The sequence below is a fragment of the Hemiscyllium ocellatum genome, chromosome 18, assembly GCF_020745735.1.
Source record: "Hemiscyllium ocellatum isolate sHemOce1 chromosome 18, sHemOce1.pat.X.cur, whole genome shotgun sequence".
NCBI classification, from domain to species: Eukaryota; Metazoa; Chordata; class Chondrichthyes; order Orectolobiformes; family Hemiscylliidae; genus Hemiscyllium; species Hemiscyllium ocellatum.
The window spans coordinates 41,545,995-41,573,080 of NC_083418.1; the positions used below are offsets into that span (position 1 = coordinate 41,545,995).

At 38.2% G+C, this 27,086-nt stretch overlaps 1 protein-coding gene across 1 annotated transcript in view; it reads left to right on the forward strand.

Moving 5' to 3' along the window:
• sbf2 (SET binding factor 2) overlaps positions 1 to 27,086 on the forward strand; it is a 551,470-nt gene that overhangs the window by 422,572 nt on the left and 101,812 nt on the right. Inside the window, exons 18-22 of the mRNA XM_060838903.1 lie at positions 1,589 to 1,759; positions 7,421 to 7,683; positions 11,503 to 11,675; positions 18,834 to 18,907; positions 26,861 to 27,056. Of these exons, the coding sequence (XP_060694886.1) occupies positions 1,589 to 1,759; positions 7,421 to 7,683; positions 11,503 to 11,675; positions 18,834 to 18,907; positions 26,861 to 27,056 (877 nt within the window). The remainder of the gene's footprint in view (positions 1 to 1,588; positions 1,760 to 7,420; positions 7,684 to 11,502; positions 11,676 to 18,833; positions 18,908 to 26,860; positions 27,057 to 27,086) is intronic.

Sequence of the window (27,086 nt, forward strand, 5' to 3'; positions counted from 1 at the left end):
GTAAAAATATACATTAAATAAGACAAGAAGTAGGCCATTCAGCCCTCAAGCCTCTTCCACTATTGAGTAAAGTCATGACTGATTTGATCATGGACTTACCTTAGTTTTCTTGCAATCTCCAATAGCTCTCTTCACTCCACTGCCAATCAAAAATCCTACTCAGAGGTCAGTGACCCAGCCTCCTCTGGAATGGAAAATTTCATAAGCTAACAGCCCTTTGAGAGAAGAAATTACTCCTTTACAACTTGAGAGATCCCTTATATTGAAACTCTCTAAAAACAAGAATCTTTTATTTTCAATAACATCTTTAATTTTTTAAAGTCCACTGAATATAACCCTACTCTGCTCACCATCATTCTATATTGAAAAAATCCTCGTCCCTGGAATAAACATAGTGAACTTCTGTTGAACTGCTTATAATGCAAGTTTTGTGTCTCCTTAACTAAGGTGAACAAAGCTATATACAATATTTTGGGTGTGGTCTCACCAGTGTCTTGTACAGTGGCAAGACTGGGTAACATTTACATTCTACCTTCCTTGTATGAAGACCATTTCCTTTATGCAACTTGGGACTCGGAAATGAAGTGGGTATGTGGCCTATGTCTTACTGATGATGTTTTGTAGTTTCATGCCAATGTTTTGTGTTTCCATAGATATCCAGAACCCTCTGTACTGCTGCATTCTGCAGTTTCTCCCCATTTTAAACTGTTTCTTTTTCTTATTCCTCCAGCCAAGCTGGACACCCTCACGTTTTTCTACAATATCATAGAATCCCAACAGAGTGGAAACATGCCCTTCAGCCTTACAAGTCCACACCAACCCTCTGAAGAGTAACCCACCCAGAACCATTCTACATTTACCCTTTACTAATGTACCTTACCTACATCTCCCTAAATACTATGGGCAATTTAGCATGGCCAGTTCACCTCACCTGCACCTCTTTGGATTGTGGGAGGAAACCGGAGGGTATATTCCATTTGGCAAATTTTGGTCCACTCATTCAACTTATCAGTATCATTTTGCAGACTCATGCATTCTCCTTGTAACTTGTTTTCCAACCTATATTTGGATTGTGAGTAAAGTTGGCTATGTTACAAGCAGTTCCTTCACCCAAGTCATTAATATAAATTGTAAATAGCTGAGGTCTCAGCATTGATCCCTGTTATATTCCATTAGTTACAGATTGTTGATCAGAAAATGATTAATTCATCCTGACTTTCGTAACTGGTGTATGAAATAATGGTAAAAATACAACGTTCAACAAGATATTTGGCATATTAGTATCAATTTAAAATGTAATTTGTGATACGATGGACAGAATATTTAATTAGTTGTAATTTTTTTTCATTCGTGAGATGTGGCATCACTGGCAAGGCAACATTTGTTGCCTGTCCCTGATTGCCCTGGAGAGTGTAGCAGTGAGCTGCTTTCTGGAACCACTAGACCATCTAGTCTAAGTGCAAATAGTGCTGATAGAAAGGGATTTCACAGAAATAACTTGTCTTTGTCTATACCTTACATATAGGCTGTCCAGGAGCAAATGTTATGCAGATGCTGAATTGAACAATTTGTTTTGTGGTTTCTTCAGAAATTGGCAACAGGAGTTAACCAATTTGCCTATACCTGTGTACAAGACCATCACGTCTGGACAAATCAACAGTTTTGGGAGGCTACCTTCTACAATGATGTGCAGAATCAAATACGAGCACTCTACCTCCCCTCAAGAAACGAAAATTTGCTATCAAATGTCAAGCAAAAGGTAATTCCTGACAATGCTTCTGATTGCAAAGAGAAGTAATTTGCTAACTGGAGGAAGGTGTGTTTATTTGCAGCTTTTTAAAAAAAATTATTCAAATTTGCTTTCTGTTTAGTGTTCCTTGTCATTCTTCCCCAGAAATTTCATTATGTTTGCCTGTTTTAAGTTTATTTTTGGGATGTTGGAGATACTGAAAAATCCTCATTTAATGCCAATTTTAATAGGCAGAGGACCTTTTTCTTGAGCCACTACAACCATTTTGCTAATCGTGCTGCCACTGTGATGTTCGGATGTAAATTCCATGATCTCCAATACTGAGAGTGAAGGATTGGAGTGCAGGAATAACTTGGAAGAAATTATGTTTTTAAAACATCACTGCTGTTTCCTTCATAATTGTAGGGGAGTCACAGGGGAGCAGATGCAATGAGAATATATTGTTAAGTTACTACTGAGCATCCTGTAGATTATGCATAATGCAGTTATGGTAGCATCTGAAATAACTGCACAGAAGCTAGTATTTGTCACAGACTCACCTTTTATTTAAATGTGCACACTACATGGGCTCTGACCAGTCAGGTCAAAGCTAGTCCCTAGACTGAGGAGATCCTTTGAGTTTCCTGTTTTTTTTTGATTTTTTTTTTCTCTTTTCCCACACTACCGCCTAACTGCGGTAGTGCTTATTTTTTCCCCAGCACCATGTTGTCTGTGTGCAGATGTGAGACACAGTGAGAGAGACAAGGTGTATGAATCTTTATTCAAATTTCCACCACCAGGAAGAAAGGAAAACACACGAGTGGCCAGTGACAAGCAGTGCCCTTCACAAAAGGCAATGCTATGTGAACACTCCTGTTTATTTTTTTTTTCTTTCTCTTTATTAACCCCCACACTACCGCCTAACTGCGATAGTGCTTATTATTTTTAACCCCAGTACCCATGGTGTGTGTGTGCAGGTGTGAGACAAGTTTCCTGTTTATAGCTTTCAGCCAGGATTCCCTGATTGGCCCAGGTTAACAACCCCCACTCATGGAGCTCATTGTTAATGAGAAGCACCTGGCCCTGGTTCCAATCACGACCTCACCTCGTACACATGCCGGGCCATTTCCGTGGTTCTGGCACCAAACTTAGTTCCCTGAAGTAAACTGTATCTCTCACTTAAAGAAGACATTTAGCTGGCAGTGACATTCCTGTTGCTGTTGTGTGTATGCATACCTACTCAGCAGAAGACCCCCCCCCCAGTCCCCATTAGCAACTCTCCCAGAGCGACCCCAATAGGTGCATGAGGGTTGGTCCTATAATCAAACAGAACCTGGGACACTTTGGTATCAAATGAACCAGTAGTTTATTTCCGTATGCTTGCTTTCAAAATTAAACTGCTCTTTCTGCAAGATTTGCATACAAGTCCTCAGTGCAAGTGGTTTAGCATTTACTTAAAATCACCACAAAGGTGAACCAAGCTGGTGTGACTTATGCTGCTCCTTCTGCAAACTGCACTTTTTTGATGATACCTTGTTTTCCAGCCTTCTGATTCCTACCTCTAGTTTAAGTTATAAGGAAAGGCTAGTTAGGCTGGGGCTTCTTTTACTGGTGCGTAGGAGATTGACAGGTGACCTTCTAGACGCTTATAAAATCATGAGGGGTATAGATAAAGTGAATGGTAGATTTTTTTTCCCTAGGGGTGGGGGATTTCAAGACTAAAGGACATATGTTTAAGGTAGGAGTAGAAAGATTTAAAAAAGACATGAGAGGCTTTTTTTTACCAGTGCAGCTGTATCAGTGGTTCCAAAACCAGTTTTTAACAATATTCACTCTGGACTCCAACCCTTAAGCTTGCGCAAGACCTCAGCCAGACTGAGAACATACATGGGGGGAGCCATTACAGTTTAAGGGTACAACTTTGGTTCTGGTCTCCTGTGAGAAGCAGTTATTGCAGTTAACACTGATTGTAGTAAGAGGCTGAGGTCTAAGCTTATTGGGGCAAAATTCATTGATTAAAGATTCACATTGATCTGCTCAATATTTTTCAGCTGGAAAATGGCTGCCTCAGTGAAGTCCATATGAAATACCCAAACGTTTTTCAGGAAGGTCTAGGGACTATCAAAGGGGCCAAGGCCACTTTATATGTTGACCTGTAATTCTGTGATTTTACATGGCCTGCCTGCTGCTATTTGCCTTATAAGCACAAGTACAGTCATAGAGTCATGCAGCACAGAAGCAGACCCTTCAGTCCAACCAGTCCATGCCGACCATAATCTCAAATTAAAGCAGTCTGCGCTTGGCCCATATTCCTCCAAACATTTCCTATTCACATACTTATCTAAGTGTCTTTTAAACACTGTAATTGTAACTGAAACTATCACTTCCTCTGGCAGTTTATTTCACACATGAACTACACTGTTCCAACTCACATGTTGGGGGATTTTGCAGGGTGTGCACTCTTCTGGATACCAGCCACTCAGGCCTTGTAAGCTCCTTTGCTATCTCAAGTCCACATACTGGCAGCAACTACAATGGCTTGCTGACCCGGATCCTGGAGAACATTTCAGCTATTTGGCTCAGCTTTGTTTTGGGAATTTACTGTGGGCTGATCCAGGGTGTCTTTGCTCAGGATATGTGAGGCTCTGCAATGCCTGTACTTAAGTGGTGCTTCCCAATCTCAGCTGAATAGGGGATGCCCTGTAACTTCCTTGCTCCATTTTTCTAATGATGAAGACAGTGCAGTGCCTGTTTAAAGTTCATTTGAGCTTCAGCTAAGAGGTGTTTTTGCGTGGTTATGTCATTAATCCCACACACCGAATGGTGTCTCAGCAGCTCATTCAAGGTTAACCCAAAATTACATGCCTCTGCCAGTCATCTTAACCTTGTCAAAAATCTCAATTACAGATTTCTCAGGTTCTCAAACAGCCAAATAAAACTGATAGTATCTCAGAATTCGAGAATGTTTGGGGTCATAACATCCCTTAACTAAATCTATCAACTCTTGAAAGGTTTTAGTATCTAGTGCCTCAGGGAAAGTTAGGCTCCTGGTAACTGAAAATACTGCAGCTTTACAAATAGTCAGAATGATCACTCATTGCTTTTCATCTGCCCCAATGTCATTTGCCTAGAAAATCTATTGGATTCTTTCCATTTACTGGAACCAAGTTTTCACCAGGATCGAACAAGTCAAGCTTCCCAAATAAAGGCGTGATACCAGAAATGCTTATCCCAACTCAAAGATGACTGTTACAAGTGAATTTTCTTCCGGCACATTTTTCTTCTCTCATTGCCACTAACATTACTGCACAGAGGCTAGTATCCCATCATCAAATCATTCTTTATTTACATGTCCATGGTACGTGGACTCTGTCCAGCCAGCTCAAAGCTAGTCTCTAGACTAAGGAGACCTTCTGAATCTTCTGTTCATATCAGTCAGTCACGGCTCCCTGATTGAGCCAAGTTAACAACCCCAATCAAGGATCTCATAGTCAGTGAGATCCATCTATTTCAGGTTCCAATTGCTACAGTAACATGGTTGATATTGAATCCAGAGGGTGGAGCACCAGTTGGGTAATCTGCCTGTACCAGATCATTGGTGTTCAATGACATGACCATCATAGAATTCCCTACAACCAGTATCTTAGGATGTTAACACAAACTGAATGCAAACAACCTATCACTTCTTTTATTACACAAATGTAATGGCCTCTGAGAAGGTATGGTTATTTGCTTCCTCCTTGCAGTCAGTGTGATGATGCAAGACCAACACTATTGAAAATGCAGGAAGAAATGCTCAGACGTCAAGCAACATCTTTGGAGAGAAAAGTAGTTAACATATCTGGTTAATGAACATTTATTAGTTTAAAAACTGTTGCCTTACAAAATCTGTAGCCTTGCATAACCTGTCAGGCATTGTTTTGGCCTTGGATAACAGAAGATGCAGTATACTATTCCAGTTGACATCAAACTATTTATTTGCATAAATGAAAATCATTAATGCCTCCTTCGAAATTTTAATTCTTGAAATATCTCTGGGACACACGCACCAAACAACCTCACTGCTCTGTGGCTGACCACTTCACCTCCCCTTCCTACTCCACCAAGGGCAGGCAAATTGTGGGCCTCCTCCACTGACACGTGAAGGAAGAACACCTCATCTTCCACCTTGGAACCCTCCAACCAGACGACATCAACGTCGATTTCACCAGTTTCCTCATCTCCCCTCCTCCCACCTCATCCCACATCCAACACTCCAACTCAGCACCGCCTCCTTGAAATGTCCCACCTGCCTATCTTCCTTCCCACCTATCTGTTCCACTCTTCAATCCGACCCATCACATCACTCCCCACCTGCATCTAGCTATTGCCTTCTTAGCTACCTCATCCCTCCCAGCCCCAACCCCCATTCTGTTTATCTGTCAGCCCTTATCACTACACCCCCCCACCCATTACAGATGAAGGGCTTATGCCCAAAACGTCGATTCCCCTGCTCCTTGGATGCTGCCTGGCATGTTGTGCTTTTCCATTGCTCCACTTTTCGACTTCTTGAAATATATGTTTGGTAAATCCCTTAAAAATTAAGTGACATTTAAATGATATATGTTAAAGTACTTTAGTATGTACAGTTATTCTACTTTATAATGATATGCAGTATAATAGATAATTTAATTGAGAGTTAAATAATGCAAAAATGCCTTGATATTAATCACATCATACTAGCTTGAGTGCTTCCGATCATGGGATTTTTTTTTATTATTGCAGAATGAATAATGTCTATATTCCAAATTCTCTCTCAGATGTATTCATAGGCAGTTACTCATCTTGTGGTTCATAGTACGTTGATAAATCACTTGTGGATAAGTATAGCACGTTCACCCTGGATTTTTTTAAAATTAATTTTTATTGCAAAATATATTTTTTAATATTACAACAAATACAAAACAATACAAAGAAAAACACCAAAAATGATAAAACCCAAACTGCCGTCATGAACAACTGTGTAAATATGTATAAAAAAAAGAAAAAATAAATCCACAACTAATTACTTAACTAAATAAATAATAACTAACAACAAACTATTAACTAATAATAATACACCTCAGCATAACAAAGCACTAGCTCTCAAATATCGAAAGCATTAATCTTCACCTATTCATACGTTTTCAGTTCTCCCTCTCTGGATATTGGACTTGTAAACCACAATCGTTATGGTTATATAAAAGCCCTTACTAGTATGGCAGACAAATCTGTGTGCAGGTAGTCCAAAAAGGGCCGCCATGCCTTATAAACATTCTCAGTTTGTGGTGTACCATACTTGTAAGAAAATCCAAGGGGATATGCTCCATAACAATCTTATGCCAACCGGAGAAGTATGGGGGAATTTCCAAACACCCACCTTAACAAGATATTCTTTCTTGCACAGGAAGTGAAGATGTTGAAATGTTTTTCTTATGCATGTCTACAGGGAACACACAGGGAAGGCTAAGAAGAAGAGAGATTGGGTCCTTCTCACCGTTATACCCAAAATCTGCTCCATTGCATCCCCTGGAATATTTTAATGTCTTGTAACATACCATATAATGCTTTGTCTTTGGGATGGACTAATGCAAAGGGCATGACTGAGGGAAAAAAACTGGAAGGAATAAGCATTCTGAGTCCAGCTGCTGACCTCTGTTCTGATTGTTTTAGCTTAAAGAACCAGTACCGACAGAGCATGAGAAAACAGCTATGGACATTGCAGCAGAGCAGCTGCGCTTATGGCAAACACTCCACAAAGAGAAACAGCAGGAGCTGGAGAAAGGAGAGGAAAACACTGTGTTTAGCCAAGCTATTCATTATGCCCAACTCATGGTCTATCTGCTGGTTCCTTTGGATACAAGCAAAAATAAACTGCTGCGAAATGCTACAACAGGAGACTGGGAAAGTGGGAGCAATAGTTTTGTCACCAACAGGTTTGTCAGAAATCATTCAAGTATTTGTATTTTGTTCTTTATTTTGTACACTCAATTGTCTACATATGGTTTTATGTAAAATAAAGTACCAAATAATGCTGAAGTATTCAGTGCAATTTGTGCATGTAATAACATTATTCCAAACACTTGAAAATTGCCAATATTCCTTACACTCATACAATAATAAGAGGAAGTGACTCACATAAATCTAGGGCATAATGAACAAAAGGCACACACAGCATTTTAAAAACTGTGAAGAGTATTTCCTGGCAGTTATATAAAAGTATTGGACTAATTGCTTTGTCTTCAGTAGCCCAAAGTTAACCTCTTTAAATATCACAGTGAAACTTCAGTAATAGATTTTGGTGTGCTAATGGTCAACTGAAAATTCATAGAAAGTGTAAGCATTCACACTAACACAACATACACGTTAAGTCTTTAAATCTCGACCTTTCAAACCCTCTCATGAATTTACAATACAAAGAATTTTTGCGTTTCATTTCGAATATTGCGCATATTTTGAAAATTAATAGTCAGTAGGCTTATATGTAATCTTAAGATATCTGCTTAATTTGGAGTTACTTGAAAAAATTGGATTTTATGGTAATTGGGAAAAGAATAAACAAAACATGGCACTGATGCTTTATCAATGACAAGAACTTCAATTATCTCAGTGTATAATAATAATAAGGATTCCCTGTATTAAATTACAGGAATATCATGGTAGCTAAAGAACCAATTCTGTAAAAAAATTCTCTCAGTTAGTCAAACAGGAAATAATAAGGGTGAATAATTTAATTAGTTTTTAAAATATTTTAAAGTGAACACAATAAAAATTTGACATAGTAGAATGAAATTTTATTCTAGAACCTGAAATCGCGTGAATGAACTTAAAAAAAGTTTGCACTAACGAAACAAATGGTGACGTTTAATAACATGACTTGGCCGGTGCTGCTCTCACATCTAAGTCAGAACATTTGTGAATTCAAGATCCACCCAGGACTTGAGCACAAAAATCAAAGTTAGCACTCTAGAGTAAACTTGGGGGTGATGGGGCGGTGTTGTGTCTGTACAGCACAGCCTGTGGTGGTGCTGTGAATAATATTGTAACTTAACAATTCCTCTACACATGCACTAAATCCTGAAGATGTAGTCAGATTTAAATTGGTAACGATGGTTCATGACGACAATTTGCTAGCAAAATCCCTCCTAGTTCTGTTCCATAATGTGGCATTACATACTATTAATCCCTACTGCTAAACTTGATATTAACCCATTATTCAGTTCCAAATGTTTGAATGCTTACTCTGAGTTGCAATTTAAGGTGGTTTAATTTAAAAGCTTTACTTGGTTTCTCTTCTACCACAAAATTAAATAGTATGCATATTTATGTGAAGTTGAAATTCTAAAACTCGTGGAAATCAGTAGTACTGATCCAAATCAAGGATCAAATTAGGTTTCATGGTATACTAGTTTTATCAAATAATAGTGCAACTTTACATTTTAAGCTCATTCTTGCGGGTGTTAATCAGCTCAAATGTTTCTGATTGCCCTCTTAACACTTTTCTCTTCATTAAGACGACGTTTTAGCAAAAGTTCAGCCATTAGAGTGACAGAGATAATAACTATCCAGGACTATTTTAAAATGTGTCTTGTTGTGAGTTATATTCAGCTCTGTTTTCTGTGGCTGAAAAGTGAAGTTGAAACTCATTGAGTCACCTTGTGCTCCATGTTACACTTGGCTGGAAGAGGAAGAAATGCAATTGTTTGCAACATTTGTTTCTGTTAGTTTGTCCAAATTGTTTTTGTTCACATACAAACGATGACCAAGATTAAGTTGGAATTCTATGCACAATCTGTCTGAACCTGATGAGCTCTGTTATGGACTAGGCCAGACTCCCAAAAATCGTTTCAAGAAAGTGACTCAGACCCTCATTTTGTTAGTTGTTTTAAGCAGGTATAACACGGATATTCCAGGAATGATGCAGTTGGTCAACCCACTTAGTTTTAAACAAAACAATTTATTTACAAGATTACCGAATGAAACACCAACAAAAGAGAACAGAATAAAGAATAACTTAATCGATCTGAAAACCCAACAGATCATCCCAGTTTAATGGTGCTGTTGCAAATACTTGCAATAATCCCTATGAACACCCCATGGCACTAAAGGTAATATCAAACACAGGGAGGGTCTTACAGGACAGAAGTCAGAGAGAGGTCAGCATGGACCTGCTTCTTTGGGTCCAGCAGTGTTTTCTGCTTGCTAACCGAACCAGAGAAAAGCTGAGCTGGGAGAACTGGCCACTCCCCTTTCGTTGTACAAGTGTTTTTTTAAAACTTAAACACCTTTTGCCTGAGGCATATCTGTCAACTATAATCAAACTGGCCCTAAAACTCTTCAACTTAGACCTTTTGCAGTCTGTGTCTTTTACGACCTCTGGGGGAAAAAAGTCCAAGGACAACATAACCTTGTTAAAGGAGCAGCATTGTCACAGCTCTTACAAGGTGAAGGTTGGTCATTCTGGTGTTTTTCAACCTGGTATTCTAGACCATTTTAAACTGTTTTATTTTAGATTGTTTCATGACTATTCAACTTTGCAGTATTCAAAAAGAGCTTTATATATTCAATGATAAACAAGTATAAGACAATTTAATAGCTTGACCATCAATAATCAATAAATATTAAATCGCCATACCACTGTAGTATTCACACTTGGATTTTTCAAATAAATCATATGGTCTTGCCTTTATGTAAATGATGAAGTAGTAATATTTGTTATGTCAACAATTGTTGAGTACAGGTCTGACCTGTTTATGTGGACACCTCTAAACTCAGAGGACTGTTGTTGACATTACCAATATTCTAAATTCCAAAATCTGGTGACAATGTGGACTGCTCTCCATGTCTGAGTCTGACCATTTCAAAAGGCCTCCAGGTTTAGACCACCAAATTCTGCAAAAACCCAGCTTGATTGCTTCAAAACACATTTGAGAAAAGTTGGAATGCAGATGGTGTCAAAATGTATGTTTTTTATTTAATTGGTGACATTGGAACAGAACAATGACCACTCGAAAACCAATCTATGTAAATGTTTGCCGTGATGAGATAGCATGTAAAATAAAATAGATAAATAGAAGAATAGAGCAGAACTTCATTTTGTGATTGAGGTTGACAGGATGTTGGCTTATCTAGGTTTGACATAACCAGGTAGGACTATTTGTAAATGGAGAATTACATGTAGAAAACTGTTACATAAAAATTAAAGCCTGGGAACCAGCTGAATTTTGCTTCTGCGAAAATATATGTTCAAATCAATAATTAACAAGTCATTTCTAAATAAAATATTTATAACAAAAAGGGGAACTGACTTTACATTTGCCAATTTGTAATGCATTGTTAGTGACTTATAGATCTTTATTTAGCGTCACTAAGTTCAGTAGGAAATGTTTTGATTGGAATCTGAGGAATGGTCAGTACAATGGAAAAAATGCTGATATACTCAAAAACAGTTGATTTTCTTAGCATTGGCGACATTGTGCCAGCTCTTGAAAAACTGATTACTGTAAGTTACTGTGTACATTTGCATTATTTTTGAATACTGGCTGAATTTATATATTGATAGGGCGATTCATACCGCTTCTGCAAAAATCAGTTATGCTCATTCCACCTGGACTCTGAATTACAAGTGTCGGGCTCCAGATTACATGCAGAGAGAAAATACATTTCTTTGTTACGCATTTTTAATAAAGGCTGTATTTTGTACTATTTCTATGTTCTCCATATTGTTAATAAAGCTTATTTTGTTTTTTGTTTAGCATTGCTGGCAGTGTTGCTGAGAGTTATGACACCGAAAGTGGATTTGAGGATGCAGAAAACAATGATGTTGCCAACTCAGTAATTCGTTTCATTACTAGATTTATTGACAAAGTCTGTACTGAAAGTGGGGTCACACAGGATCATATCAAGAATCTTCATTGCATGATACCAGGTTAGATTATTAAGTATCTTCTATCTGCAGAAAGCCATGAATCAGGAGGAGGAAAAATCATTATCCTTTTCCATCTGATTGTCAAAGGTGCATAGAGAGGTTTCTAATTTCCATTGTTGGTAAAATGTTTTCTAGCTTGATATAAAATGATTTATTCTAAAGATTTTAATTTTTAGATTAGACACTGAGAAACTTAGCCATCAGCCCCCTTAAATTAATCCTCTGTAGAAGGCATGGAGATATTTGTTAGGATCAATCAAAGAGGAGCTCATTAGAGTGGATGTTATCATTACTGAGATACTCTTGAACTAGCGGACATAGTTACAGACTAAGGGGACACTTACTTAAAACTAAGAACAGAAGAATTCATTCTCCCAGACATAGTAAATGTCTGGAATTCTCTACCTACTCTTTAAATACTTTCGTATGTCTCTGGAGTAGAACTATTTCTGAAATATCAAGGAGTTAAGAGCTGTAAGATACAGTCATTAAAGAGGAGTTGAAGTCTGGGGCAGATTAAACATAAACTTATAGGATGGCAAGGCAATCTTGAGTTGCTGAATGACTAACTCCTGCTTATGTTTCTTAGGTAAATGTGTTGTTTCAGATTCAACAACTGTAACCATGGAATGCTACGGGGATCAGCACTGGGCCATCAACTATTTCCAATCTATTTTCATGAAAGGATCAATTGTATTGTCGACATATTTGTTGATGATTAACAGGTAGAAATGTTATGAGAAGGAAGCAAAGAAACTGCAAAGATTTTGTATATAGACAAGTCAGTGGACAAAAACATTGGTAAATTAAGTATAACATGGGAAAATGTGAGGCTGTTCATAGGAAGGCTAGAAAATTATAATATCATTTAAATAGATAGAGATTGCAGAATTTTAAAAAAATTATTGGTAGACCAGCTGGTTGGCCCAGCTTTTATTGCCTGTCCCTAGTTGACCTTCAGAAGGTGCCCTTCTCTAACTAATGTCTGAGGAACAGGTAGACCAAGATGCAATTAGAGAAGGAATTTCAGAATTTTGACAGTGAAGGAATGGCAATGTATTTCCAAGTCAGGTTGGTGAATAACTTAGAGGTGGTGATGTTCCCTTGCCCTTGTTCTTCTAAATGGTAGTGGCCATGGGCTTGGAAGTTGCCGTCTAAAGATATTTATTGAATTTTTGCAGTGCACCTTGTAGGTGGTACACGATTTGGACATCGATTGCTTCAGTAACTGAGTGTTGGTAGTGGAGGGAATGGATATTTGTGGATGTGGTACCATTCAAATGGTTTGTTTTGTACTAAATAGTATTAAGATTCTTAAGTGTTGTTAGAGCTGCATTCTTTCAGGCATGTCGAGAGTCAGGGAGTCAGAAAGTCAGTTATGCAGTGCAGGATCCCTAGCCTCTGACCTTCTCTTGTCGATGTTGTAATTATATGGCTAGTTCAGTGTTGTCTCTGGTCAATGGTAACCAGCAGGATATTGATAGTGGGGAATTCCATGATGGTAATGACATTGAATGTCAAGGGGTGATAGTTAGATTGTCTCTTAATAGGGATGTTATTGAACATGGGCTGCTTCAGTATCTGAGGAATTGCAAATGATGCTAAGTATTGTGCAATCATTGGCGAACATCTCCACTCTTAATTTATGGTGGAGGGAAGGCAATTGATGATGCAGGGGAAGAGTGGGCCTATCTCTCCACTCTGAGCGACTGGAGCTGAGAGGACAGACCTGCAACAACCACACTGTATTCCTTTCTGCCAGATATGAATCTAACCGGTGAACACAATTCTCAACCACTAATGTCCCATGTAAATCCCATGATTTCAGTTTTGCTAGGAGTCCCGGACGTCATATGCAATCAAGCCTTGAATCAAGGGCTGTTACTCTTGCCTAACCTTTGGAATTCAGCTCTTTTGTCCATGTTTTAACTGAGGCTGCTTTGAAATCAAGAGCTGAATGACTCTGGCCAAACCCAGAATGGGCATCATTGAGCAGTTTATTGCAAAACATGTGCTGCTTAATAGCACTTTTGTTAACACCTTCCATCACTTTATTGATGATCGAGATGAAATTAATGGTGGTAATTGGCTGGATTAGATTTTTATGCACTGGACATAAGTGAGAAATCCTGCGCATTGTTGTGTAGACGGCATAGTTGTAGCTGTACTTCTGTGTGTCTGTTGTCTACAGTCTAGGTTGCAGCAAGTTCTGGTGAACAAGTCTTCAGTACTATTGCCACAATGTCGTCAAGGCCTTTGGCCTTTTCAGTATCCACTGCCTCAAATAGTTTCTTGATGTCACTCGAACTGAATTGAATTGGCTGAAGGCTAAGTCTGAGATTCTGGGGACCACTGAAGGAGGCTGAGATGGATACTCCAGTCTGCAATTCTGAGTGATGATTGTTGTTTCAGTCCTATCTTTTGCTCTGTTGTGCTGGTCTCTTGCATCGTTGTGGATGGGCATATTTCTGGAATGTCATTCACCAGTAAGTTGTTTAATTTGTACACTACCAGTCAGAACTGAATGTGGCAGGACTGCAGAGCTTAGATCTGATCTATTTGTGGAATCTCTTAGATTTGTGCATCACTTGCTGATTATGCTATTTGGCATACAGGTAGTCCTGTTTTGCAGCCTCACTGACTTGACACCAGTTTTTTTAGGCATTCCTGGTGCTACACCTGGCATGCCCTCCTACACTTGTTTACGAATAGGGGTTGATACTTTCCTTGGTTTAATTGTAGAATGGATGATATACTGGACCATGAGGCAATGGATTCTCATTGCTTATGGATTCTGCTGCTATTAATGGCCTGTTCATGGATGCCTAGCCTTGAGGTGCTGGATCTGTTTGACATCCTTCCCATTTAGCACTGTGATAGTGCCACACAACGTGATGTAAGGGGTCACTAATTTTAAGGTAGGACTTTGTCTCCATAAGGACTCTATGGTGGTTACTTTTATTGATACTGACATGAACAGATCCATTTGTGGCAGGCAGTTCGATGAGAATGAAGTCAGGTATATTTTTTTCTTGTTGGTTTCTTCAGAACTTATCGTAGCTCTAGTCTAACAACCATTATCCTTTGACCACTTCGATTGGTAGTGCTGTACAAACTAATGTTGATAGTGGAAATTGAAATCTCCTGCCCACAGTGTATTCTGCATCTTGCCACCATCCCTGTTTCTTCCAAGTGTTGTTGAACATGGAGGAGCACCGATCTTTCAGCTTAGGAAGGAGTATATGTAATAGTCAAGGAATTCTTTGCCATGAGACTTAATGGTGTCCAGCGTCAACATTATGGACTCCCAGGGCAGCTCCCTCCTGACTGTTTATTTATACCACTGTGCCACTGCCACTGGTGGGCTTGTCCTGCTGGCAGGACACATCTAGTGACTGTGATGATATTGTAAGGTATGCATCTGTACAGGAGGAATTTCCCCTCCGATTGTCTTCATGCAAAACAGTGAGATGTGTCATCAAATATTTGAGGCTGTGCTAGACAGATTTTTAGATTGACAAGGAACTCAGCCTTGTGGGGCAGGGGAGAGAATTTGGAGGTAAGGGCAAATATGAAATCAGCCTGGAAATTATTGAATGCAGAGCAGGTTTGATGGGACAACGCAGTCATTCCTCCTATTTGTGAAGAACCTATGATTTTATACATGCCTTTGTGACAAAGGGATTAGAGTATAGTGTAAAGAAGTCATGTGCAGTGCATTAATGTGACCACAGCTGGAGTATGAGAGCTGATTTGGTCCCTGACCGAAGAAAGGGCATACCTACCTGCAAGCTGGTCTTCTCAAAGTGCGAGTGAGGAACCCAACTGGGATCATGAGCTGGAACTTTGGGTTTGTGAGTTGCAAGGTGGCAATAACTGCTGTGGAGCTCTGACTGAGTTAAATGTCTTTCACTGTAACAAGACCCGTCCACCTCTCAGTTCTCACTGAGGAGTCACAGTGTTCAAACTTCAAAGAGAAATCATTTGGAAAGCACTGCCCTAAAGGAAGTGCAAAACTTCTTCCAGGGATGAGTAGATTGTTGTAACTGGAAAGATTGAGTGATCTCGGCCTGCCATAGCTTTCTGCCATGAAAGATTGAGAATTAATCTAATTGAAATGTCCAACATTCTTAAGGCAACAAACACAGAGAATGCTGGAAGAACTGCAGTTCTGGAGAACAGACTTATTAGACTTCAAATCATTCTCTCTCTGCTGAATCTACCTGACCTGCTGAGATTCTCCATTGTTCGTTTCATATTTCCAGCATTTGCATATTTTACTTCATTACACCATTCTTGATTTATTATTGTCACATGTACTGAGGTACAGTGAAAAGTCTTGGCTTGTGTGATTTGCAGGCAGGTGGTTCTTTACAGGTGCATCAAGGTAACAGAACAGAATACAGGATATACTATTATGCTGCTGAGATGGTGCAGAGAGCGATCAACATTAACATTTCTGGTACTGACATAATGAGATGCTCTGAAAATGTTGACGTGGATGGAGAGCCTAGAGCAAGGGATCGCCATCTCATAATAATATTTAGCTATTTAGAGCTGAGATGAAAAATTTCTTCATTGAAGTTTGTGAATTTTTATAATTCCTTAGCCCAGGAAGTTGCAACACTTAGTTTTTGGGTGCATGCAAGATAGAGGTCTGCAAAGTTGGTTGTTAAAGAACTTGGGGATAGTATTGGACAGCAGGTTGAAGTGGAAGATTAACCAAGATCCTATTGAATGGTGGTGGAGAAACAAGAGAAACAAGCCAAATGACTTAATCCAGTTCTTACTTTGATATTTGTAACACACACAGCCATGGGTGAGGTGCCGGAGGACTGATGGGTAGTTAATGCTGTGCTTTTATTTAAGGAAGGCTGTCAGGAGAAGCCTGGGATCAAAAGGCCTGTGAATCTGCCAGCAGTAGAGGGTAGGTTGATGAAAAAAGGATTTAAATTCATTTGGAGAGGCAAGGACTGATTAAGGATATGATGTGGAGGTGCCAGTGTTGGACTGGGGTGAATAAAGTTAAAAATCACACAACACCAGCTTACAGTCCAACAGGTTTATTTGGAAGTACAAGCTCTTGGAATGCTGCTTCTTCCGTCAGGTAGCTAGTAGGACAGGACCACAGGGCACAGAATTTATACTAAAATATCAAAGTGTCACACAACTGATGTGATGTATTGAGCAAACCTAGATTGCTGTTAAGTCTTTAGTCATTTATGAGGTTGCAGGTCAATTCTTTAATATGTAAATTCCAGAACTTCTTTCGGGCCACATTCCCAAATAACTTAAGGTTTTAATTTTAAAAAAGTGACATCTCAGCTCAGGTACTGCATTAAAGGTGTGAGGTTAGAGTCTGTTTATATCCCAAACTTGAGTCAGACTGTTCTGTTTCCAAAGTAGGAATTGATAAAATGTCACATGGACTGACTGCCTACAGACTGTGCGCTTTTTCCAGCACGACACTTGTTGACTCTGATCTCCAGCATCTGCAGTTCTCACTTTCTCCTTCATTGCTCAGACCTCTGAGTATAGACATTACGATGTTATGCTGAGGTTTTGCAGGATATTGGTGAGACCTCGTTTGGAGTACAATATACAGTTCTGATTGCTCTGCTATACGAAGGATATTATTAAATTGGAGAGGGTTCAGAAAAGTTTTAACACAATGGAGGGTTTGAATTATAAAGATAGACTGGATAGGCTGTTATTTTTTTCACTGGAGTGCAGGAGGTTGAGGTTTATAAAATCATGAGGGGCATAGATAAGTTGAATAACATTTTCCCATAGTCTGAGGGGGTTCAAAAGTAGGGGACACATTTTTAAAGTGAGAGGAGAAAGATTTAAAAAGGACGTGAGGGGCAACATTTTTTTTCCACAGAGTGGTTCATATGTGGAAGTGGTAGGTGCAGGTACAGTTACAAGATTTAAAATACATTTGAATAACATACATGAAAAGGAAAGATTTGGAGGGACATGGGCCAAATGCAGGCAAGTGGGACAAGTTTAGTTTGGGAACACTGTCAGCGTGTACGAGTTGGAGAAGGTTCTGTTTCCATGCTAACTGACTCTTTGACAGTATAACTCACACTTTGCTGTTTTTCATGTGGTTTGTCTTTTTTTCTGGTGCTGCTTTTGATTTGATTACATGCTTTTTGACTTGTCAAGAGGTGATGGTAGTGTGGTATTATCACTAACTATTATTCTAGACTCCCAGGTCATGCCTTGGGGACCTGGTTTTGAATCCTGCTATGGCAGATGGAGTTTGAATTCAATTTTTTTAAAATCTGGAATTAAGAGCCTAATAGTGATTGTGAAACCATTGCCGATTGTTCTTGTTTCACTAATGTTCTTTCGGGAAGGAAACCTGTCGCTCTTGCCCAGTCTTGACCTACATGTGACCTCCTACCCACAGGAGTATAGTTGACTCTTTACTGCTGTCTCAGCATACAGGGATGGATGTTAAGTGATGTCCATATCTCATGTCTGAATGTAAAATAAAATGTGTAGGGCGTTATGGTATAATGTGATGGTGTATTCCTCTGCAACCTCGCACTTTAGAAAATTGTGCTATGGAGACCCGCTATTTAGAATTGTGTTGTGAAGATTGCAATAGAAAATCATTCAGTAGAAAGTTTGCATTCTCCAGACTGTATTCACAATTCGTCAATCATGTTATGGCCAATTTGCATTGACAACATGCGCATTATCGCAGAACGACCTGTATATAAATCCTAATTTGTGGATCACTTCAATATATCCTCCAAACATTATAGGGAGGCAAAAGCTATCAGGATCACTTAAACACAGTAGAAATGCAGTATCTTGTTCGACAACCTTAGAATGGCACTAAGTAAAATGTAAAAAGTCAGGTGATTGCTGAAGAGGAAATGTGACAACTCAGGGGTACCATTTAGAATCTTAAAATTAAGAAAGCAGCGAGTTGATTTTATTTTCTGTTCTCCTATCATTTATTGCATTGCTATTATTTTGGGCAATAAATTACACTAGGTCAGGAAGCAGCAGGCAGATAATGGGAAGATTCCCCCTCCCCCTCAAAAAGAAGCCAGAGTTGAATATGCAGGTTTGTAGTGATCAAGTTTTAATGTCAGACTATGATAATACTACTAAGGGAGTTTTTATTATTTGTTTAAGGGATTGTGGCTATGCATATTGAGACTCTTGAGGCTGTGCACCGGGAAAGCAGGAGGCTTCCACCAATACAGAAGGTAAATATAAATACTCTTTTCAGATAGCAAACTATTGTCCTTACACTGCATATATGGAACAAGTTTACTAAAATGACTCTGAATCCAGTGTAGTTTACACTGTGATCAGTTAATCTGACGACAATTTATGACAACTAGAGTCATAGAGATGTACAGCAAGGAAATAGACACTTCAGTCCAACCTATCCATGCCAACCAGATATCCCAACCTAATCTCGTCCCATTTGCCAGTACTTGGCCCATATCCCTCTAAACCCTTCCTATTCATATACCTATCCAGATGCCTTTTAAATACTGTAATTGTACCAGCCTTCGCCACTACTTCTGGCAGCTCACTCCAAACACGCACCACCCTCTGTGTGAAAAAAGCTGCCCCTTTGGCCCCTTTTGTATCTTTCCCCTCTCACCCTGAACCTACGCCTTTTAGTTCTGGACTGCCCCATCCCAGGGAAAAGACCTTGTCTATTTATCCTATCCACGTCCCTCATGGTTTTATAAACCATTATAAGGTCACCCATCAGCCTTAGGTGCCCCAGCCTATTCAGCTTTTTCCTATAGCTCAAACCCTCCAACCCTGGCAACATCCTTGTAAATCTTTTTCTGAACCCTTTCAAGTTTCACAACATCCTTCTGCTAGGAAGGAGACCAGAACTGCATGCAATATTCCAAATGTGGCCTAACTAATGTCCTGTACAGCTGCAATATGACCACCCAACTCTTGTACTCAATACTCTGACCAATAAAGGGAAGCATACCAAACACCACCTTCACTATCCTATCTACCTGTGACTACTTTCTCAGAATTATGAACCTGCGCTTCAAAGTCTCTTTGTTCAGCAACGCCCCCCTCCCCCCAGGACCTTACTATTAAATATACAAGTCCTGCTCTGATTTGCTTTTCCAAAATCAGCACCTCACATTTGTCTAAATTAAACTCCATCTGGCACTCCTGAGCCTATTGGTCCATCTGATCAAGATCCCGTTGTACTCTGAGGTAACCTTCTTCGCTGTCCACTACTCATCTAATTTTGGTATCATCTGCAAACTTACTAACTATACCTGTTATGCTCACATCCAAATCATTTGTATAAATGATAAAAAGTAGTGGAACCAGCACCGATCTTGTGGCACACCACTGGTTACAGGCCTCCAGTCTGAAAAGCAACCCTCCACTACCACTGTTTTACCTTTGAGCCAATTTTGTATCCAAAGGGCTAGTTCCCCCTGTATTCTGTGAGATCTAACCTTGCTAACTAGTCTCCCATGAGGAACCTTGTCTAACACCTTTCTGAAATCCATAACGATCACGTCCACCACTCTGCCCTCATCAATCCTTTGTTACTTCTTCAAAAAACTCAGTCAAGTTTGTGAGACATGATTTCCCATGCACAAAGCCATGTTGACTATCCCTAATCATTCCTTGCCTTTCCAAATACCTGTAAATCCTGTTCAGGGAAATTTTCCTTTCTTTAGCTGTCAAAATCATTGACTTATGTTTCCTATGCCTTCTGTCCTTGTGACATTCTTAATTTTGTTCTTATTATTTCTCTTGCTCCTTTTTTTTAAAAGCGTAGTTTTATTTAGTCCTTGTGCTTTAACTTCCTTATTCTTTGCTTTCTTCTTTCCTTTCAGATTGGTGCAAGTAAATAGGGCCCTGAGAGTAATCTCCACTTTTCATTAATCATTGCAGCACCAATTGGTCTGATGGACTGCAAAAGAATATCTTCTGCTAGTCATGATCCAAATATTAGGGTGCCAGACAGTGAAAGTTGTGATATGCTGCTGTAGGTCGTATTAAATTCAGCATGTTACGGTCAAACTTTCTTACCATGTAAATTGTTTCAGTCTTAAAACTGTTTTATTAATTACAATTTAAAATTTAATTCTACAACATAAATACTGTTTAAAATTACATTTTTCAATTTTAAACAAAACACTCATGGAGCAGGTTATCATTTTATGTTGTCATAGACCAATAATTGGTAAACATTATATGAGCAAAGTGACCAAGTACTGCTTTGTTGCATTGTTATTGGCCTGTTAAAGATTTATTCCCTCTTTGCTCAGATATCAAAGATACAATATCTCAAAAAACTGGGTACCAAATTTTAAAAGTTGTTCCAATAATATTGGCTGAATGAACTGCAATGTCAAATGGAAAAATGCTAATAATGTTGCCATGTAATTGCTTGCATTGTTATTTGGATGGACATCTGGGAAAAGTTGATGAGATTATATCTCTAAAAAACTCAGGTTGGTTTAATTTAATTATAAAACAATAGCATGACTTTCATCAACACATTGCACCTCTTTAGAGCTCCTCTGTCTCTCATACAAACAAAACCAGGACATTGAGGGAAGTAAGGGAGGAGATTGTTGGGGCCTTGACAGAGATCTTTGTATCCTCTTTCGCCACAGGCGAGGTGCCAGAAGACTGGAGAATAGCCAATGTTGCTCCGTTGTTTAACGAGGGCAACAGGGGATAATTCAGGAAATTGTTGGCCGGTAAGCCTTACATCAGTGGTAGGAAAATTATTGGCAAAGATGTTTAGGGACAGGATTTACTCATATTTAGAATAAAATTGAATTATTAGGGTAGTCAGCATGGCTTTGTGCGGGCGAATGTCTTGTTTCAAATTGATGGAGTTCTTTTTTTGAAAGAAGATGACGAAAATGATTAATAAAGATAGGACAGTGGATGTTGTCTACATGGACTTTAGTGAAGCACCTCATGCTACACTGGGTCAGAAAATTTAAGTCACATGAGATCCACAGTGAGTTGATAAATTAGATACAAAATTGGCATGGTCATAGGAGACAGAGGTTGGTGTGGAGGGATGTTTTTCTGACTTGATGTCTGAGCAGTGGTGTTCTGTAAGGTTCAGTGCGGAGACCTCTGTTGTTTGTAATATATGTAAATGATTTGAATGAAAATGTAGGTCTTCTAATTACTATATTTGGAGATGACCTGAAAATTGGTGAAGTTGGATAATGAGAAAGGTTATCAAAGGATACGGTAAGATGTAGATCAGTTAGAAAGTTGAATGGAGAAATATCAGATGGAGTTTCATCAGGACAAGTGTGAGGTGATGCATTTTGGGAAGTCCAAATGGAACCGGAAAATAGCAGGATTTTGGGGTGCGAGTTCATGGTTCCCTGAAAGCGGCAACATATGGATAAGGTGGACAGGCAGCATATGGGGTTCATTGTTCCAACAGAGGTTTACCAGGATGTTGTCTAGTTTGGAATGTTTATGCTATGAGAAGAGGTTGGATAAACTGGACTGTTTTCATGAATGCCTCGAAGGCTAAGGAGCGATTCGATATAGAATATCGTATACAGTATATAGAATTATGAGAGGCATGATCGCATGGATAGTCGGTGTCTTTTTCCCAGGGTGAAAATATCAAATAGCAGGGGCATGGGTTTAAGGTGAGAGGGAGAAAGTCTGAAAGAGATATGAGAGGCAAGTTTTTTTTTTCTAACCCAGTGGGTAGTAGATGCCTGGAACACACTGCCAGGGAAGTGGTAGAAACAAATACAATGCAAAAGAAACGTTTAAGAGGCATTCAGACAGACGCATGAACAGACAGGGAATAGAGGGATATGAACCATATGTAGACAGATTAGATTAGTTCAGAATGGCATTGTGGTTGCACAGATGTGGGAGGCTCAAAAGACTGTTTCTGTGCTATACTGTTCTATATTCTAAAATTGTCTTCCAGAAATGTTTTTACAACGGGTGTTTTGCCATTGAAACTATATTCAAGACAAAATGTAGAACCACTGTTTAAATACCTTCTTATAAATAACTGCACTTTATTATGGCAATGCACTTAAAATCAAAAAATTCGAAATCTTTTAAAATTGAATAATGGGCAAACCCCACTCATGTAATAGACACATATTGGTGTGGAATATTATCAGCCTGTGCCTAACCTGGAGAAAACTACAAAGCTAAACCGTAACCAATGATTGGAAAAAAAAACTTTACTGATTGAGTAGCAGAAAAGCCATGGACTCCATAATACAAAAGAATGTCAACTGAAATTAAAGTTTAAGTGAACATTAAGAAAGACAAAAGACAAGCTCAACTCATATCCAAGACCCAAAGACAAGAGTTAATTTTTATTTTATTTGTAGTGTTTTAACATGCAAGTAAATAGGCAGCATGGAGACTGATGTGGCAAATTGGCCTCCCCACTGACTGTTTTGAATTTAACGATGTCGGCCAGTTCGAAAGAGGAGAAATAAGTTAACCAGTAGTTAACTTGTATCTTGGCATCATTATTCCACTCTAAATCTACTTTGAATGGAAATTAGACTGCCATATTGAAGACTGTTTTAAAGGAGAGGTGGTGCAGCATCTTACAATGAAGTGTTATCAGTTGTCATGCAAGTTGCTGCCTAAAAATAGTGAAGATTGTATTTTTTGTGCTACAAAGGTACGTTGACTAGCCATGACCAAGGAAGTACAATTATTTATCATTATTCATAATGTATGTATTTAACAATCTGAGACTTGATGTTAAAGTTACATGCCAAAAACTGACAAGATTGAAAAATTAGTCAATTCCTTTGATTACACTTGACAGACCTTCCAGTCAACGAGCAACTTACTCTGTTCACCTTAATTCTAAATCCTGCATAAGAAACAAAAGTTTTCTGAAACCTACAAGGATTAAAATTCAACTGGGGTAATTTATGAATTACTTTCAGAGCCAGTGAAAATAAAAGTTCTAATACCTGACAGAGGGCTGGCATAAAACAAGAAAAAATATTGACTATCATCTGAAATCAAAACTGAAACCTGATGAAGCAGCCGCTGATACTCTAAAATGCAAAGTTAACACTGCTAGATCCATTGGAAGGTGAAGTTATTTATAGCAACTGAATAGAAAGAAGAACAATTTAAAAGCTACTCCCTCAGGAAGTTAACCTGTATATAACGTCTAAACAAATAAGGACTTCTGACTCAATGTTGCTGGAAGATAATCAAGTAAAGGAATGACTAACAATGTTCAAAATGAATATCAAAGACTGGTAGAAAATGGCTGAGGAGATAAAGCTGCAGACTACAGAGAAACAAAATTTCAGAAAGATGAGTCTGAATAATGTACTGTACAAGAACAACAAGAGAAGTTAAAATAAAGCAGTAAAGGTGAACTTTTTAAGCAAACCTGCATGTCCCTGTTCAATGGCATGCTGAACCCTGAAGCATTTCAATGAAAACAGCAGATTACCTTCTCGCATTTAGCCAGAGGGGCAACTAGCCCATGGAATATTAAATGGGGGAGAAAAGCTTCCTTGTAATCATATTACCGGCAAAGAAAATTGATACTACTTACTGTGGTCCAGATAATAGTCCATGTTCCAAATATCGTGTCATTAAGTGGAAATTTTTTTTTCACTTTTAGGAGTCTGACTGTTTTTCTCCAAAAAAGTAGCTGGAGTTCACTGTAGATCCAAATGAAATTTTGGAGAATTACTAGACATTGTGATGTTGAAATTCATGGCTTGAATTTGTTAATTCACCAAGAATTCAGCAACAATTCAGAAACAATTGGAAAATTTCTAAGACTTATACGGTCTGTTTGAAAGTAACTAAACCAATGTGGTGGAAGTTTTCTAAAACCTGGTTATTGTGCAGAAGAACCATTATAGTGGATGTGCTCTTTGCAAATCTATTTTTAATAGAATTAGACAAATTTTAATCTGCAAACTTTTAAGACAGCAATAGTTAAATTGACAAAAAAAGCTTGTTTGCACGAAAATGTAAAAACAATTATGTCTGAAACCTTAAATGAGTGATAATGTGTCTCAAATAATAAAATGGAGCTCCCATATGTCTTTATATACAAACTGTAGTGTTTGGACCTGATGAGAGTTACTGAGTCTTCATTCAACACAACTTCTATTAAAGTTAACATAAAAACTATTAAATGGACCCCAAGAAATTTCAATTGGCCCTGATTTCAAAGACATCATGAAGCACATTTACAAGTCACTTTAGGTAATACTGTGGATCGTTTAACAAAAATCTGTTATTTCTGGTCAAACATTAATAAAGTGGGGAAATCATCAGAAATGATACATGTGAACTTTATGGAGCGTGTACTGGAAGTGTACAACTATTACTGTTACAAATGGATATCCTAAATGTGGAGAAATTTGTGCATTAGAAGTTCATGGCAACTGCCAATCCAAAAGCTTCACTGAAACTTTCTTCAACTACAAGAACCCTGCATACTACCATATAAGTCACAGATGTTGGCTCATTCCGAAAGAGTTCAATAGATCTGTGCATAACTTTCCAAAGTGTCTTGGAAAATTCCAAAGCTTACTTAGCAAATTGTAATATATATGTTAATGAGAAGGGGAATCTTAACTGGGCAAATCCATTTCAACCAAGTACCAAATTCATATGTGTGTGTGTGTGTGTTACATCTATTATATATATATATATATATATATATATATACAATATTTACTAAAATTAATCTCTGAAAAATAACCTGCACAACTGAACCTTGCAAATTCTACCAATTTCTACAATATAACAGAAGAATTGAACTGAAACAAAAACAATTAACTATTATAGAAGAGACTTCATATTTGAGATTTGATCATAGCACTAATAAATGCTTATCCAAAATTAAACCTAATTACCTTTCAGTCATAAATCTGTATAGTTAGACAATGTTGATGCATTGATTTTTCAACCTTGCTATGGAATTGTTGATGTCATCAACTTAACATTTCGAGAAACTTGTCTGCTGAAAGTTATGCTGTTAAATTTTTCAAGAAATCCCTGGAAAGTGAAAATTTCCAAGATGTCAGTTCTGAATAGAAAGTAAATGGTGTAATTGAACATATTCTCACACTCCTAAATGGAGGATTTTTAAAAAATAAAGATCTCATGTTGAACAGATTTCAAGGTCACAAATGTTGTCTATACCCTATACCTACATGCAGGAAAAGGCTGGAAATACAAACTTGTAAATGGTTTTGTAAAAAACCTGGTGAAAGAAGAAAGGATATAGCGAAGGTGGAAAATGATCCATTAGTGACAAATATGAGGTTGATATGTTAAAGTAATAAATCTGTAATGAGAAAATAAAGTGAAGGATAGGGTCAAATGTTGTGGAAGAAGTGAAAAACCAAGTGCTAAAACGGAAACAGTAATGGAGAGTAGTGCTCCATCAATAAACAAGAATAAAGATTCATTAATAATAGATAAACTTGAGTTTTAATTTTAAAAGCAAAATCTTGAAGATTAAGTTGTTTAAAGCAACAAAATAGTGGTGAATTGATTAGCTTGGCTCAACCAGTTTATGCTGAATGTAATTCTGCAGTGTACTAAATAAAAAGAAGTCACTGTGAGAACTTAAAGGTTAAGATTTTCAGTTGGTGGTTTACCTAAAAAGAAAGCCTGAAATACCAGGAATTGTTCACCAGCACTACGTGGACTATAAAGCAGTCACAGCTGGGTAACTTGACCAGAGTGTGTAGAAGTCTGTGGGATTCTCACAACCTGTGTACAGTGCAGTGTGACAGAATTGGCAAATCAACTGGAGCTGAAGACCTGCTGCCAAGGACTGCTGACTAGGTACTACTGCACTTTGTATCTAACTTGCTGTGTGAAAGGGTGATCATATCCTTTTGTACTAAGATAAACATATCTCTTGTTGTTTCATTGTGCTGTCAAATTTTCCTGATGAATGTTGTGTGTTGATGTTTATCATCAACTTGATGACTTGAGTATGAATTTAATTTCCTTTGGTTAGGAAAACTCTTCCTTAATTGTAACCAAATGTATTCTTTAAACCAAAAAAATACAGAAATTTTAAGAATCAAATACGTTTTGTCATTCTTACATATATCAATAGAAGGTCTCTTAAAGTATGTTATTTATATATTCATTATAGTTTATTTTTTCTAAAACTTCTATAGCCCAAAATTCTCCGGCCAGCTTTACTACCTGGTGAAGAGTTTGTTGCTGAGGAATTGCGTGTTGTTCTGGACTCAGATGGTCGAGAGGAGGCGTCTGGAGGAACACTTGGTGGACCACACATTCTGCCTGCAGAGGGGGCCTTATTTCTAACCACATACAGAATTATTTTCAAGGGTACTCCACATGATCCCTTGGGTAACTTTTTTTTAAATCATTCTTTACAGT